The 16859-nt window shown below is 40.5% G+C and overlaps 1 protein-coding gene across 1 annotated transcript in view; it reads right to left on the reverse strand.

Moving 5' to 3' along the window:
* Positions 1-16859, reverse strand: part of RGS7BP (regulator of G protein signaling 7 binding protein) — a 102125-nt gene that overhangs the window by 20701 nt on the left and 64565 nt on the right. Inside the window, exon 4 of the mRNA XM_080679143.1 lies at positions 2520-2667. Within this exon, the coding sequence (XP_080535269.1) occupies positions 2520-2667 (148 nt within the window). The remainder of the gene's footprint in view (positions 1-2519; positions 2668-16859) is intronic.

Genomic DNA, 16859 nt, shown 5'->3' on the forward strand with positions numbered 1-16859 from the left:
AAGAGCTCTTCATAGTGGATGAAACCGAGAAAGGGAGAGAGAGAGGGAGAGAAAGAGAGAGATAGCAGGGGGTGGTGGTGGTGGTGGTGATGTGGGACAGCTGGCCCTTTCTCTAGACACTGGCCTATATGTCTGACACAGCATATCTCCAACATCCTCCCTCATCCCAGACTACCTATGGCCATGAGACCACAGAGCTGGAGAGTCAGAAGCCATCTTCCTAGTAGGAGAAGGCAAGTGGACCTTTCAAATCTTTGGGATAGTGGTTCCCCATATATTCAGCAATGGCTATCCACTGGAGTCAGCACTCTTAAAATCCCAAGACATGGTGGAGGGTTTCATTTGAAAGAGAAAATATCAGATACATCTTTTTGTTAGGCAAGCATTAGCTGGCACCCAGGATTTAAGAAAAAAAAAGGTTTTTTTTTGGGGGGGGGGGGCAGAGGATAATCTTAAAATTAAGGATATACTATCTATTAATCAATTTTTTCCTGCCATTTGAGGAAATAGAGCCATATTTTAATTTTAGGTTTGAAATCTCTCAGTCCATTTCATGAAACACAACTGTTCTGTTGAGTATAGTTTGAGAACCACTTGCCTGGTATGTGAAAAGGAACTCAGGAAGAGCTGATTGGAAAAGGAGCAGAAAGCAGCCTGTGGATCCGTAGAAATACACCCATATAAACACTCAGAACACCTTCCCGCAGGTGTAAGGATTGTCTGTGCGGTACTGCATATTGCTAAGCCCCAAAGGGTATTTCTAGAAAGAGAAGTCGGGCGGAGGGAAAAGGAGGACAGGGCCCTGCATCCAGAAATACAAGGGCACCCTATGTTTTCCTGTGAAATTCCCAAGGGTAGATGGGGTGGGTGGGTGCTGGGCAGACACAAAGTGGGAAAGGGCTAGTAATGCAGTATGTGAGGCAAGGTCTCCTTGGAGAGCACCAGTTCTCAGCCTTGGACGCTTTGTGGGAGAATCACCTTACGCGGAGCCCTACTCCCTGAGGGCCTGATTTGGTTGGTTATGGTGGGGTTCAGTCATCAATGTTTTTAAAAAGTCCTCCTGGTGATTGTGATGTGCAGCCCAGTGTGAGATCTTAGGGCTGAGAAACAGAGGAACTGTGGAAGCCACCCTCCCAGACAGGTCTCTATTCCTACTTCTCTCAGTCATTCCATCTCCTTCAACCTGAATCCAGGCTTTAGGACAGAACTGAAACACTGCCAGCTCCTTGGACTATACGCCCCTATTTTTATTGCTAGCCATAGCTTGCTTTTGCAAGCATACAGGGCTTGGATGTGGCTTCTCTGCAAAGCTTCAAAAAAGGAAAAAGGCTTTGCTGATGGCTTATGCCCTGACCACAGCCCTTTGGCAGATATTTCTTCCTGGCAATAGAGCAAAACATTTTTCATTTTATAAATTAAGATAAATCACTCCCTCATCATTTGTCTATAGTTCTAGCAAACTGTGCCAAACAGCTTTATTGTTTGAATTGTTGGATTTCCAAGCTTATACAAAATCCAAGTTTTATTAATAGTACATAATTACCACATGCTTCAATTTTCTATAAACACAGAAATTCGGCAATTAGCTTTAGAATTATATCATGATCTGAAAGTAGAACCACAATGGCTATAAATGCCCCTCATGTGTTACATTTCTAAAAATTTAAAAAGAAAATGTTTCTTATCTTGTCAATGACTCCCCCCCGCCCCCCCACACCCCCACACCCCACACCCCACACCTCACACAGAGCACTGGTGGAATTGCCCAGCATTCATTCAGCTGCTTGTGCAGGCGCTGGGGACATCAGTAGCAAAGGACAAGATATCAGCGTGAAGGACAATAAACAAGCACCTTGTCCTTCTGCCTCACAGAATAGCATTTTTAGCATTTATTTTTATTTTTTTTTTAGCATTTTTAACATTTAGATGAGACATGGCACTTATCATTGCACCCTTTCCTCAGGTGAAACAGAATCACTGTAGAATCTGTTCTTCCCAAGAAAGAAATTCCCTCTCTAGCAGTGAGCAACTGCTCGCTAAGACAGATGCATTAACTCATTCTGACCACTAAGGGGCCATCAGCTACAATCTGGGAGAATAAGAGGAAGGGAGCCCAGCAAAAAGCTGTTTGTGAACTAGACAGCATGCTCAGCCCCTGCGTGCAGCTAAGCAGGCCATTCCATGCATCTGAAATCCGAGAACCTCCCAGAGGCATCTTGGCACAGTTTGGGGACGCAGCCCACTAGATAAGCTGTGATGGTACGTAGATCCAGCTTTCTCCCTTGCCAAGGAAGCACACTGTTTTATTTCCATGGAGACGCGATGTGGTAGTGGGATGAGCAAGCCTGCCTCCACGGGAGGTTCTGCTGCGGTTCCATTGCAGTTTGGACCCCTTACCTTCTCTCAGTTCAGTTTCCTGAGTGCTCTGTCTCTGACTCTGAAACACAAAATCTTGACTCTCTGCAGCCCAGAAGAGTGGAGGAGGATTGGCAGTCTATTTAGGGTAACTTCCCACTTACCTTTCAGTGTTCTCAATGTCTGTGGAAACCTGCCAGGAATGCTGCTGCGTATCTACGGGGGGTGAAGCGGAGTCCTCTAGAGCAGGTGGTTCAGTGCTCTCTTCGATTCTGCAATCCAAACTCTTGGTTCCCCCGCCAGGCTCCTTTCCTAAGGGGCAGGGAGGTGGGGCCAAGGGTAGGGGTGTTGGTAAAGAGGAGATAGACAAGAAATCATAAATGCAGCTGTATGCCCAAGATGTCATTACAAAGGTTGGCTATGCTTTGGCCCAAATGCTCCATTAACACTAATTTCTGAATACTAAAATAATTGATATATAAAAATAAATGTGTGTGTGTGTGTGTGTAACATGTTTGCACAACATTCTGGGAAAGATAGCTTGAGGTCGATGCAATTTGAAGATCAAGATAAAAGTAAAGGTCCTGTCTTTGATGGAGTATTGGTGCTCTGTAACCCATTCTTAGGGAGTTAGATCAGGAGAAGGAGATAAGCAATTAAGTGGCGATGAACTATATACCATTCATCAGCTTAGAGTAGAAATGAGCCTCTGAATTCAGCCAAAGCACAAACACAAATTCACTGATGAGAACTTTTGATCATTTTGCGTGGACTTTATGCACATTGATCCTGGGTAATGGAATTGCTTTTCCAATTTTATGGCATGCTGTTGGGTGTGAGTTAATTAAGCACGTAATTTAGCATATTACCACTTCACAGTGGGAGGGCACTGACCTCTTAAAAGCTTTTGCAGAGTGCTTCCTGGGAGAGTGCAGCAAATGCAGTCCATTTGCTACCCGCTCAGGGCAGGTCAGCATAGGGTGCCAGTCTGTGAGGCTGAAATGCCTTGGGGAATAGAGTGTGGTTTGGGCAGCAAAGAAGATACACACAGATGGAATTCCTTGCTCTGTGGGCTCTGCCTGACTTAGGGGCCACAGTGACCCCTGTCCTGCCATCAGGACTATATTGCCCAAAGGTTTTACTCCTTATTTCAAAATGAAATATATCAGGTATATTATATGATATTAATTTCAGGTATACTAATCAGTTTCAGGCATATTAGCTTTTAGGAACAGGTAGTATAATGTTCCTTCTTGGAGTCCTCTCTCTACCTTCCTCATATGTACACCTTTTACAACACAGGCATCAATAGAATCCAATTCATGACCTCTTTGTTTGCATTTACTAGTATTGTCTGTAATAATTATACTTTATACCATTCTATAGCTTTTTCAAAGTAAAATAACTATTCGTGTATTCCTGAAATGCTTATGAGATTGTAATGGCAAGCAATATCCTCCTTTTCCTCATTTTCCAGACCTAGCTCTATAATGTGGATGAACAAGAATAGCTCTTGAACATTGGACTTGAAGTTTAGTACTTGTGTCAGCTCACAAACTCTCTGAAAAAAATTCAGAATGTTATCTTTAAATTTTTGAGTTATGAAAGGACTCCTAAATATGTCTAGGGATGGGTTCTTATTATATTAACTAGAGGCCTGATGCACGAAATTCATGCAAGAGTAGGCCTTCCTTTCCCCCGCTGCTGGCATGAGCTTCTGTCTGGCACTCGGGACCCGGGCTTCCCTCACAGCCCCAGCTTCGTCCGGAAGGTCATCCAGAAGGACATCTGGAAAGATGTCCGGTCTAATTAACATATTATGCTTTTATTACTATACATTTTTTGGCATTTGATTAGCATTTGCAATCAATTTCCTCCCTTTTTTTGTTAATCTTCACCCAAGGATATTTTTCCATCGATTTTTTTTTTTTTTTTTTGCGCCCTGACTTGGCCAGAATGAGCCTGCAACCTAGGTATGTGCCCTTGACTGGAATCAATTTGCAGGCTGCTGCTCTATCCACTGAGCTAAACTGGCTAGAGCAATTTCCTCCCATTTTTTACTTTGAAAATTAGCAAACCTACAGCAAACTTTCAAGAATGATACAATGGACACCCAGATATTCTAGTTTCACCAATTGTTAATAATTAGCCATATTTTCTTTTATATTTCATTCTCTCTGCTTCTGTCTCTCTCATATATATGGGTATGTATTGTACATTGGTTTCATATATATTATATTGAGCATATATATTTTTCTATATAAACAATTTAGAAGTAAGTTGCAGACATTAATGACACTTTATCTTTATTACTTCAGCATATATTTCCTAAGGAACAAGGATGTTTTCCTATATAACCTCTAAACAATTATTGTATCCCCAAAAATCTTTGGTTAAATATGAGTCAATGCAATTTGGTACAGTGCCATTATTTAATAGTATATATTAAAATTTCCACAATTGTTCCAATAATATCCTTTATAGTTTTTTTTATTTTTATTTAAAAAATATATTTTATTGATTTTTTACAGAGAGGAAGGGAGAGTTAGAAACATCGATGAGAGAGAAACATCAATCAGCTGCCTCCTGCACACCCCCCACTGGGGATGTGCCCGCAACCAAGGTACATGCCCTTGATTGGAATCAAACTTGGGACCCTTGAGTCTGCAGGCCGACGTTCTATCCACTGAGCCAAACTGGTCAGGGATATATAGTTTTGTTTTTTTAAATCAAGGGATCCAATTAAGGATTACGGACTGCATTTAGTTGTTCTGTTTCTTTATTTTCCTTTTCTTTAGAACAGCATCCTTGTCTTTTTTGGGGTCTTTCATGTTATTGATATTTTTGAAGGAAGAGTCCAGGCCAGTTGTTTTATGGAATGTCTTTCACATTGGATTTGTCTGATTATTTTCATATGCCTAGATACGAGAAAACCTTTTGGCAAGAATATTATAGAAGTGATATTTTGACCTTCTTACGTTGTCATGTGTCAGAAAGCACATGAATCAGTTTGTTCCATTATTAATGATGTTAGTTAAGTGTTATTGATTGCTTGGTTAAGGTGGTTTCTGCCAGCTTTTACCATTGTAGATGCAGCCATCTCTCTTTGTAATGAAATATCTATGGAGAAATTTGTTGATAGTTATGGCCTTTTCAATTTAAATCTTTGTTTAGGCTTTAGAAAATTTTCTCTATTTTTCTTGATTACCTACTTCTTTCTATTCTCTCTGTTCTTTCAGAATTCCATCTATTTTTTGTAATTATCCCCCATATTTCATATTTATTTTTGAGGTAAATTCTGGGAGAATACCCTGACTTGATCTTTCAGTTCATTATTTTAGGCTCTCAGTATGTCCATTATAATAATTAAGAACTGTGAAGGGTTTGAGATTTTCCTCTATCTGTGAGTTAGCCTGCTACAGTTTAATAGGCACTGGAAGAAGACACGAGACTCCTGGGTTGGAGACAGACAGCTTAGTACTCACACAATGGCAGTAGCCAGAGTGTCAGCATTGGTTTCTTGAGTCCTAATTCCCACAGGGAGATACAAAAAGGGCCAGATTTTTTTATTTTATTTTTTTATTGTTTGAAGTATTACAAATAGTAGTACATATGTCTCTTTTTTTTCCCCCATTGACCTCCCCTCCCACCCGGCCTCCCCTACCTCCCAGTACATGCCTTTACCTGCCCCCCCACCCCCCCAGTGTCTTGTATCCATTGGTTATGCTTATATGCATACGTACAAGTCCTTCGGTTGATCTCTTACAGCCCCCCGCCCAACCTCCCCTGCCTTCCTGCTGTAGTTTGACAGTCTGTTCAATGCTTCTTTGCCTCTGTATCTATTTTTTTCCCCATTTCTTTCCTTTAAAAAATCTTGCCTCTGCAGACTAGAAATAAACATATAATAACAAAAAATGTTTGAGTCCCAATTTCAATGTCCAAAAGTTCTGAGTCCCCGTTTCAATGTCAAACAGTTCCTTATGTGTACATGTCAGCAATGATATCTAGATGGTCGGAGATCTTATCCATACATCCAGGGGGCTGTGTCACGGAACGGGAATGCTGAGCTTAGGGATTTTGAGTCTTTTTATAAGCATGTCTGCCTTTTGCTCCAGAGGGAAACATTTTCATTATACTGAACAGTGAGCATGCTTTGCTCCGGAGGGAGACACTGTCTCTGTTTCCCAAGGTATTTACTAAATAAACATCCTGGAAAAGATAGTGTAAAACAAGGGGCAGTCAGTGCCTCACTTTGCAAGACGTACAGAAATGCCAGAGACTGAAGGAGAACTGTCTTCCAACAGTAATTAATCCAGCTGTTGCATTTTTATGGGTTGATACCATTTTTGTTTCCAGTGAATCTAGCTGCTTCCTTCTGTTTGCAGACAGTTATTGTTTTATGGGTATGACAGACTAATAAATCTTTCTGAGAATACTGATTACATATATTTTAAATTCTTCATCTGTTTCCACTTTAAAACTTGTTCTTCAAGTATCAGTTGTTTGTTTTTTGCATTTGGCATTTCCCTGTCAGGATAACTGGTTTTTCTTAAAAATCTAGTCATTCCTGATGTCTATTTGATACCATTGTAAATAACCTGGTTATTCATAAGAGAAAAGGAGCAAAGGAAAGGCCGAATAGTATAGTCATTTATGCAGTTTTGCCAGGAAACTGCAGTTGAATACTCCCCATGAAGCCACCAGTCTGTCCCCCACGGGGGGAAGGCACTGGACAGGGGAAGAATAGGCGCATGCCCAGTAAAGTCTAGGTGACACAGGGAAGGTACTTGTCTATGGGTCACACCTCGGAGCAGCTCATTGGCCAGAATAGCATGGCCACCGTAAGCATGGGAAGATTTGAAATACTTTAACTCCTAAACAAAGGAGTTTGCTCTCTCTTCCTCTTGCCTCTTGCCTCACACTCCTGCATTCACCCACAATTCCCACAGCCATGTGGGCCCCACACAATGGACTGATGGACTAACTAGCCTAATGCCATCCTGGACCCAGCTCTACTCTGGACATGGGCTTTGTTTTTAGCTCTGCTGAAGCCGCAGCTGCACCTCTTCCAGGCCTGGATTAAGGGAAATGGGACTTTAGAAATCGAGGGATGCAATTCTACACAAATAAATATCACTCATCCTCCAGTGTGAGTCTCAGAAAATTCTTTTTCTTGAGATAGCGTAAGGATCCCACTTCCACTAGCAAAGGAGAGAGACCACCCACACATTTCTTTGATAACATATTCAGATTAGTCTTTGAGGATATCTGTTTGCCTATCATTCTGATTACAATATCCTCTTTCTGGTTATTGTGGGGGAGGGGCAGGATGTGTGGCTGGACAAGGTGTGTCTAAAGCTTATAAAGGGTGCTTCTTTTTTATTTTTGAAAAGAGGTTTTAATTTTATTTTTCAATTACTGTTTATATTTAGTATTACTTTGCATTAGTCTCAGGTGTACAGCATAGTGGTTAGATCATCATATACTCTACAGAGTTTTCCCCCAATATTTCCAGTACCCACCTGGCACCATACATAGTTATTACAATACTAGAGGCCCAGTGCACAAATTCATGCATGGGTGGGGTCTCTCGGCTGGGCTGGCGATCAGGGCCTATGGGGGGAGGGGTGGCCAGTGGGGGTTGGGGCTGCAGGAGGTAGGCCTGTTGGGGGGAGGAGCTGTGGGAGGTTGGCGGCCACCACCCCCCCAATTGGGGCAGATCAGGGGGACGGGCCGGCCGGGGGCAGGGGCTGTGGAGGTTGGCTGTGGGAGCACACTGATCACCAGGGGGCAGCTCCTGCATTGAGTGTCTGCCCCCTAGTGGTCAGTGCGTGTCATAGCAACTGGTCGACCAGTCATTCCAGTTGTTCAGTCGTAACAGTCGTAAAGGTCGCTTAGGCTTTTATATATATAGATTATTGCCTATATTCCTTATGTTGTACTTTATATCCTGTGACTGTTTTGTAACTACCAATTTGTACTTCTTAATCCCTTCACCTTTTCACCCAACTCCCACCCCTCTGGCAACCATCAGTCTGTTCTCTCTGTCTATAAGTCTGTTTCAACTTTGTTTATTTTGTTCTTTAGATTCCACATGTAAGTGAAATCCTATCATATTTGTTTTTCTCTGGGTGCTTCTCATCAGTCTGTTCTGGGGATCCCATGCTTGCTGAGTTTCCTGTTTACCACTCCTATTCTAATGAAATATACTGAGCAATTTACCCTGGGAAAAAGCACTGGAGTCCTGTGCTTACTTTCTTATTTCAAACGCTGTCCTTTTAGAAGCTCAGAATTATTTTACACTGTGCTCTGCTTTGCTGCAGTCCTCACACTTAGACCAAGCATTTTCCTGGGGCAAGCAATGATGCCCTCTCTCCTTTGCTCAGCATGGGGCAGCCCAGCTTTTCAACTACAACTTCAAACATTAATTTCCATGACAATAGTTCCAACTGTCTGAGATTTGCAAATGTTGATTCCAAGATTGAAGTATCTACAGAATTGATTTCACTTTTGCAGTAATTTTCTATTGCATGAATTTGTTTTGTTCCTTCATGAGTTTCTTATCCAGCTATGGTTTCCTCTGTTTAGTTATATTCACCAATCTAATCCCAAGTACTTTCTAGTTTTGAGAAATTCCCTAGTCTTTAGAAATTCCTTAAAAGTTCTAGTTTGTTGAAGTCATCCTTTCTTATTTTTCAGGGGCATGGGAAACAATCTCTATATGCTTTTCCTCTTACAAACAGGAGGGGTCATGTGACAGTTATGGCCAATGGATTCTGAGCAGGAGTGATTTATACCTTTTCCAGACTGGCTCCTAGAAATCCTCCCATATGATCCCCTATGCTTTCTTTCCTCTCCCTGATGACTGAATGGATGTGGAGAACAGAAAGAGAGACACTGCCAACCCCACTCAGCTCTGGCATTGGACTATGAGATGGATAAATAATGAACTCTTATTATTCTAATCCATTGAGATTTGGTATTTCATGCAGCAGTTACTCTACCCTGACAGATGTAAGAACTAATATGGATTTATTCTTTTCATTATATCTTTTTCTGTTATTTCAATAGATTCTCAGTAGGAGGGAAAATACTACATGCATGAGTTTAGTTCAACATCTCTGGACAAGCTTTTCCTCCAATTATACTTCCTCTCTTTTGACAACAGATCAGAATGAAAGCAATTCACTAACTTGTTCAATAATTACTAATTGAAAATTTACTCTGCTCCAGGTACTGTGCTAAATGCTGGGGATACAATGGTGAGCACACTCAAGGCGATCAAATCTAGAAAGGACAACAGACAAGAAACCATGCAACTATCCCTCAATGTAACACGTGCTGCAATCTGTGCCATAGAAATGTTTGGGAGACACACTTGGTGGGCATCATCCCAGCCTTGAAAGGCCAGGAAAAGCTTCCTCTTATAAGAAGTCCCATCTGAGTTATGACCCAAAGAAAGTATAGAAGTAGGCCAGGTGAAAGGGATGGGTATGGGGTGGGGTAGTGTGGGTTTCAGGCAGAGGGAACAACTGGGAAGAACTTGCAAGTTCAGGTTCCTCCAAGTAGTTCAAGATGCCTTCAGTGTGGTAGGGCAGAGTATGGGGTGGGGGACAGGTAAGGGGTTTGCTGGTGAGCAATGAGGCTGGAGAGGATAAAGGATCATAGTTCATTGATGCTCTTCTAAGCCACATTAAGGAGTCAGCAGAGAAACACCCCACAAATCTGGACAGTGGCCAACTTGAGTTCTTCCACAGCTTCCCCCTTTGACCCTTAGAATTATTATTCTAAGTTGTTCTTAGAATGGAGCCCTTTTCTCTAACATCAGGTGGGCTCTCAGGAAAGGAGTCAAATGGCATCTTTAAGTCAATGTGTTATTTCACCCAACAAAATGAATATGCATTGAAAATCATTTCACTTCTTATTATGAAATAAAAAAAAAACTCTGTCCCCTGAAAAATCAATTTCAGGCCTCACTGAACAAATATTTGCTCAGATAGGGGATGAAGGTAGGGGAGAAGGAGAGCTTTTAGAGCACCTTGAAATCATTAAGCTGGCTTCATCACTGTTTAGAACTAGGATATCAAAAAGTTGGCCACTTTTCTCAGGGCCTTGCAAGCTTTCTGCCTCCAGCTCCTTTGGGACTTCTATGTATTTTTAGCCTGTTTATGGATAATATAATAGGCATGTTTGAGGAAATGTTAAGGGAAACCACCCATGAAGCACATACCAGTTTGGAAGGTTGGTTATTCTTATATTCGTGAGAAATGGTCAGCCCTTTTAGGGGAACAAAACTACATCTGATTATGGGGCAGTCTCCAGAGTACCACAGAACACTCTCACCCTCAGAGGTCCTAGCCATTGGCCCGGGGGATTGGGATGGGTCATTTATTTAGAGTGGGGGTCCTTTTTTACACTCCACTCTAGAGACCACTTCCCTTCTCCTGATCTCTTATTTCTCCTGTCCTCTTTTCTCCTTTTTACCTCCGTCCTTCTTGCTTTCTGCCTGTCTTCAGCCAACCAGTGACAATGAGAAGCACTGACGTACACAGTGCCTTTTTCTGAGGTCCTGAGTTTAGCCTCTAGTGTTCAGCAAAGTCAATTTTATTCATTTACGTAGATTTCCCCCAGAATCAAAACAAAACAAACCAGTCGTCTCTGAGCTAATAATGTATCTGTGTACTATCATTTCCTTGATGGCAGGGGCAGAGTCCCTATGTTATGTGTACTCCAACACATTATCTGCTCTGAGACTATGCCCAGGGAAGGTTTTAGGACAGTTGTCATACTGACTGTGAAAACAACATGAACGTGGCTGGCATGAGAAGCACGGAAGCTTATCCAAATAGTTATTCTCACTCTCATGCATTTTCATAACTGGTAGGTGCCTTTCAATTCCATGCACTGTGAAAAAAAACTGGGGAAATACAGGCTGTTTGTTAAGTAATCCACTTTGACTCTCCCATTTCTAAAAAGCATGTAATTTAAATAGAAATAAGTTACATTAATTCAGTTGTTTACCTATGTGAAGAAATAGTTTCAAATGCTTTTCTGTACTATGGTAAGAAGTTATTCGGAGTGCCATAAAATACATAGTGGAAAACAACAATTATATCATGCACAGAGCTCCATTCTTGCCCATACACTGAGAAATAAACATTTGCCAATTCAGAAGAGATACAGAACCACCCCCTTTTCCCTCACTGCCCCAAGTGCTACTCTGTGATCCTTAGGCACTGGAGTACCATCACTGCTCCCAGAGTAGCAGCCCTTGAGGTGGCTTCATGGAGGTAAGTGAGCAAGCACAGGGTCCCCTGGCAGCACAGGAAAGGGGCAGACAATAGAAGATACATTAGAAGAGGCCCCTATGAGACTTTTACTGCTCCATTTCTGGCCTTTAAAGTAGAGCAGAACAATGGACAAGATGGATTTACTGTACAATCAATTAATTTCAGCTCTCCCACAGTGGGTATCTAAGGCTAAATCAGGGTCCTTTTTTTTTAAAAAAAATAAAACACCTTTATTGTTGAAAATATTACAGATGTCCTCCTGTTTCTCCCATTGACCCCTTCTAGGCAGTACCTGCCCTGCCCCCCTCCAGGCCTTCACCACCCTATTGTCTGTGTCTATGGGTTACGCATATATGCATACAAATTCTTTAGTCAATCTCTTCCCACCCACCCCTGCCTTCCCGCTGAGATTCCACCGTCTCTTCCTTGCTCCTTTTGGAGCACGCAGGTGGTATATTTTACATTTTTATTATTTATTTATTTATTATTTATTTTTTGTTAATCCTCACCCGAGGATATTTTTCCATTGATTTTTAGGGAGAGTGGAAGAAAGAAGGAAAGACAGAGAGAAACATCAACGTGAGAAACACATCAATTGGTTGCCTCCTGCATGAGCCCCAACCAGGGCCCAGACCCAGGAGGAGCTTGCAACCAAGGTACGTGCCCTCAAACCTGGGACTCTTTTTCCATTGAGCCAAACCGGCTAAGGCTAAATTTTTATTTATTGGTTAGAGTGAGAGAGAGAGAAAGAGAGAGAAAAACATCCATTTGTTGTTCCACTTATTTATGCATTCATTGGTTGATTCTTTGATGTGCTCTGATCGGGAATGAATCTGAAATCTTGGTGTATGGGGCTGATGCTCTAACCAATTGAGCACACTTATTTTATTTTACTTTACCAAGTATCATCATTTCTTAACATTAAAGCTTCCTAACTCAAAGTAAAATATTTTATAAATCATTAAATGATTTCTGGAGTTCACTTTCTCTCCCCTCTTAAATGTAACTCTCTGAACTTCATGTTATTTTGGTAAGAAATTAAATACAATGGATTTTATCAATTAAACATGGTATTTTGCAGTACTAGTATGCGCACTAATAATAAATAAGCCAAATCTGTGGATAAAATTTAATCATAGTGCTATTATTTTCCATTTCTCCGTTTAATATGCTCTCTTTGTCCTTCTCCAATATTGCTTAGTGGAAAATGGGACAATTAGAGGAACAATTACAAACTTTGCAATGGGACCAATGTGCTGTGTGACCTTGGACAAGTCACCTCTTTCAGCCTCGGGTTCTTCAAATGTGAAAAGGGGAAAACGATACGTAAGGATAAAATAACACGTATAAAGCACCTGGCAAGTAGAAGGTACCTAATCAGTGAAGGCTATTATCATTCCTTTAATTCTACTGCTCAGCTCATATCTACTTTGACAAAAGGTGATGACTATGGTGTTCTAGTAACTGTTTGGTATATGAAGACATGAAGATAGAATAATAACAGGTGGTTTTAGATCACCCTTAGAGTTCAGAAGTTGGTCATGTTTCTATTCTTCAAATAGTGTACATGTGTTCTGATCTTGGGTCCTTTGCATTAGATACCGATGTTTATGAGATTGTTTCCTCGTGTCATTCAAATCTAGGTTACTAGTAAATGCTACCTCCTTACAGAGTTTGACCATCTCTTCTAAAACACCCAGTCATGATTATATCACCCATTCTATTTTCATTACTGACATCTCACTTATTGGTATTTGGGATGTTTATAACATTTTTTAAAAAACTATTTCTTTTCACTAGACCAGTGGTCGGCAAACTCATTAGTCAACGGAGCGGCAAACCGCGGCTTGGCTCGCGAGCTGCAGTTTGCTGACCACTGCATTAGACTATATGGTCCACAAAAATAGGGATCTCTTCAGCCTGATCACTGTACCTACAATGATGCCTTACATATGCTACATGCTCAATACATACTTGTTCAAACAATGAATGCATGTTTCCACTCAGAATTGGAATCATAGTCTATTTTAAGGTTTATTCTGCTTCGTTTCTTCTGACCTACTGTTCTATTTTGGTATCAACTGCCTCATTACATTAGAAAAGGATAAGGTCTTTACTTCTGACTATATTCCATTTCTGTCTTTATGTCGCTTGTTTCTTTTATTGGTATGGGTCATTTCCTTTTCTTATTGCGAGGCTGAATACATTAGAGTCTTTACTGTTCATAGTCTGCTCTTTGTCTTGAATTCATCCTGAATTTTGCTGGATAGCAGTTCATTAATTTCTCATTAGAGCCTCTTGAGGCCTCAGCTCCCACTAGATTTTGAATTAAGATTTTTCAATTTTTAACATTTTTCTATTCTTTCCCTCTTGTGATTACATTTCCTCTGCATATTTTTATCTCTGTGTTAATCATGGTGACACATTCCGGGAGAGAACCCCTTATTTTGGGGGTAGAATGGGAAAATGGTATACACTCAGAGGACCTGGGGACAGATTTGCTATATGCTGTGGCAGAGAGGCAGAGCAGAGCCAGAGACGGCCACTGACAAGTGAGGTGAGATGAGAACAAAGACGGGACGAGCAAGGTCAGGTGTGAAGGGGAGTCACATGGAGTGCTCTGTCATCTCTGCTCCTTCAGAATGGCACTGTTGCCAAACTGATTGACTGGGACGAGAATGAGAGAGAGACGAAAGCCATGGCCACGAGAGCAGGATCATTCAATTCCCTCAGAGTGAATGAAACCTGCAATCTCATTTCATCTGGTGGCAGGAAATGGCATTAACGGTCAATGTGATACATGGACTCAGTTATGGGAAAAGATTTCCTACCAACCAAAGTGTGAAGAAGTGAGAGCAACTATTTTTCACTATAAACATAGAAATTAGACTTTGTCAAGTAATGGTCCAATCTACAATTTAACATCCTGGAATATGAAACTACAAGATGTCTAAAATTATTCTCCTCAGAAATATAAACTACAAACAGTTTTTCAGAACCACACTCTGCATGGGATAACCCAATAGCCTTTATTAAATGTGGATTTTACCTCACATTTCAGTAATTTAATTTAATTTTGTTGGCTATGAAAAAAAGAAAACATCATTTTAGTAGTTTTTCTTCATTTCTTTGGTGATAGCTTAATGTTGTAAAGTATAAAAGATTTCCAAATAATAGATTGTATCAATCAAACTTATGAGATAGCAACAATTCAGAAGCATTTTATATGCAAAAGAAATATACAGATCCGCTAAAGATAATGCTAAGGACTAAGGATAGTCATGATTTGCTTAAATGGGAGAAAATGACAATCTTTGTTACTAAGTTCATGCACACTGCAGGAACGTTAAAATGATTTGAGGCTTCTTTTTCCCCCACAAAGAAACCATACTCTTTGCACCTGCAGTGACCTTATGTGCCCTCCAAAGAGTAAACTCCTGACTCCTCAATACAATAGTAAAACTAGGTGTGATATACAATACTTGCTGGACCTCTGGTGGCAGCCAGGGAGGTGATTAGAAATAAAAATAACCATGAAGCAATTTGGTTTCAGTATTTAATCTCAAAGAAAAATTGACTAGACTCTTATTGAGCCAAACTTAATGACTCAATTACAATTCTTTTTTCTTTCCTTGATGGAAAAGAAATAGTAAAGAAGAGGGGAATGGCCAACCTGTAATACTCACACAAAGGAAGAAGAAATTAGATAACCTAAAAGTTATCAAAACACCAGTTTTCATAATAGCATAATAAAAACATACCAGAAGGGGTTCTAAGCATAAAGAAATTTCGAGTGTTACAGGCTAGAATGGGAGTCACTATTCCCCTGAGACTCTAAGGACTATTTGATATTCTCTATCTCTATCTCTATCTCTACCTCTACCTCTACCTCTACCTCTACCTCTACCTCTACCTCTACCTCTACCTCTATCATCTCTATCTCTATCTCTATCTCTATCTATCTCTATCTCTATCTCTATCTCTATCTCTATCTCTATCTCTATCTCTATCTATCTCTATCTCTATCTCTATCTCTATCGCTATCTCTATCTCTATCTCTATCTCTCTGAAGATGGAAGGCAGACAGATGGATCCATAGTAACATAGGTTAGAATTGATGGTGGCCTAAGAGTAGACATGGACAGAAGATTAAAGAGATGTTCAGGAAAGCTAACAGTCAACATGAATTGTAACTTATTAAATTTGATGTGAAGTAGTAGAATTTAGTAGTATATTGTGGCTGGCTTATAAATATGTGTCAAATAAATGAATGAAAAAAGAACGGTTTATGGCTTGGAAATTGGGCTGACTGGTGGTGCATTGATTTCTTGGAAAACTTAGTGAGGTCATCTAGATAGTCCCCTTCCCTAGCCCAAGGCCACATTGGAATACCACTGTATCAGCTATATTATTTTTAGAGTTGTATATAAGTTAGGCACTAGAGCAAGAAGCAGCGTTTATTATTTTTAAAAGAAGAGGAAAGGAAGGAAGTAGGTCAAATGCTGACAATGGAGACAGAAGACAGTGAAGACCAAATGAGCTGATCAGTTCAAAGGTGATGTGTTTTTTTATTTGTATGCTCAACACCAAATACAGTAAGGAAGAAACCTGGGTGAGGGGACCTCTTTTACTTTTAAACAGAGCTGGGAGATGTGTGTGTGTGTGTGTGTGTGTGTGTGTGTGTGTGTGTGTGTGTGAAAGAGAGAGAGAGAGAGAGAGAGAGAGAGAGAGAGAGGACAAGTAAATACACTGGGCCATAACAACCTGTTTGGATGTCATCAGATCATCAGTGTGTATGATACTCATTTTTCTGATCAGGCTTCAGGAGTGTCGAGATAATCTCTTCAAACAAGTTCACTTGTATTAGTAACAGAAGTAAAGATAGAAACCATTAAAAGGTAAGCTTTTGGAATGCAGATAAAAATAAATAGTATATGTACATGGAGAAAATGTTCTCTTTTTTGAGCATAGCATGACCCTGTTTTTAGTCCTATGTGTATATATCTGTATATACGCAGATATAATTTTTACAAATACTTTTTCATGTTATTTAGCTCCCCTCAAATTACATGCTCATTTGATTTCAAATCTCTACTTTGTTGCTTCCCCTGAAGTGTCTTTTTCCTTCCCTACCTGAACCCTATCTTCTTCACAATCCAACTCAAGCCCAAGCCTTTCAATAAGATTCTCCTTGAGTATTAGTTTATTAACTTC

The sequence above is a fragment of the Plecotus auritus genome (assembly GCF_963455305.1).
Source record: "Plecotus auritus genome assembly, chromosome: 7".
Lineage (NCBI taxonomy): Eukaryota > Metazoa > Chordata > Mammalia > Chiroptera > Vespertilionidae > Plecotus > Plecotus auritus.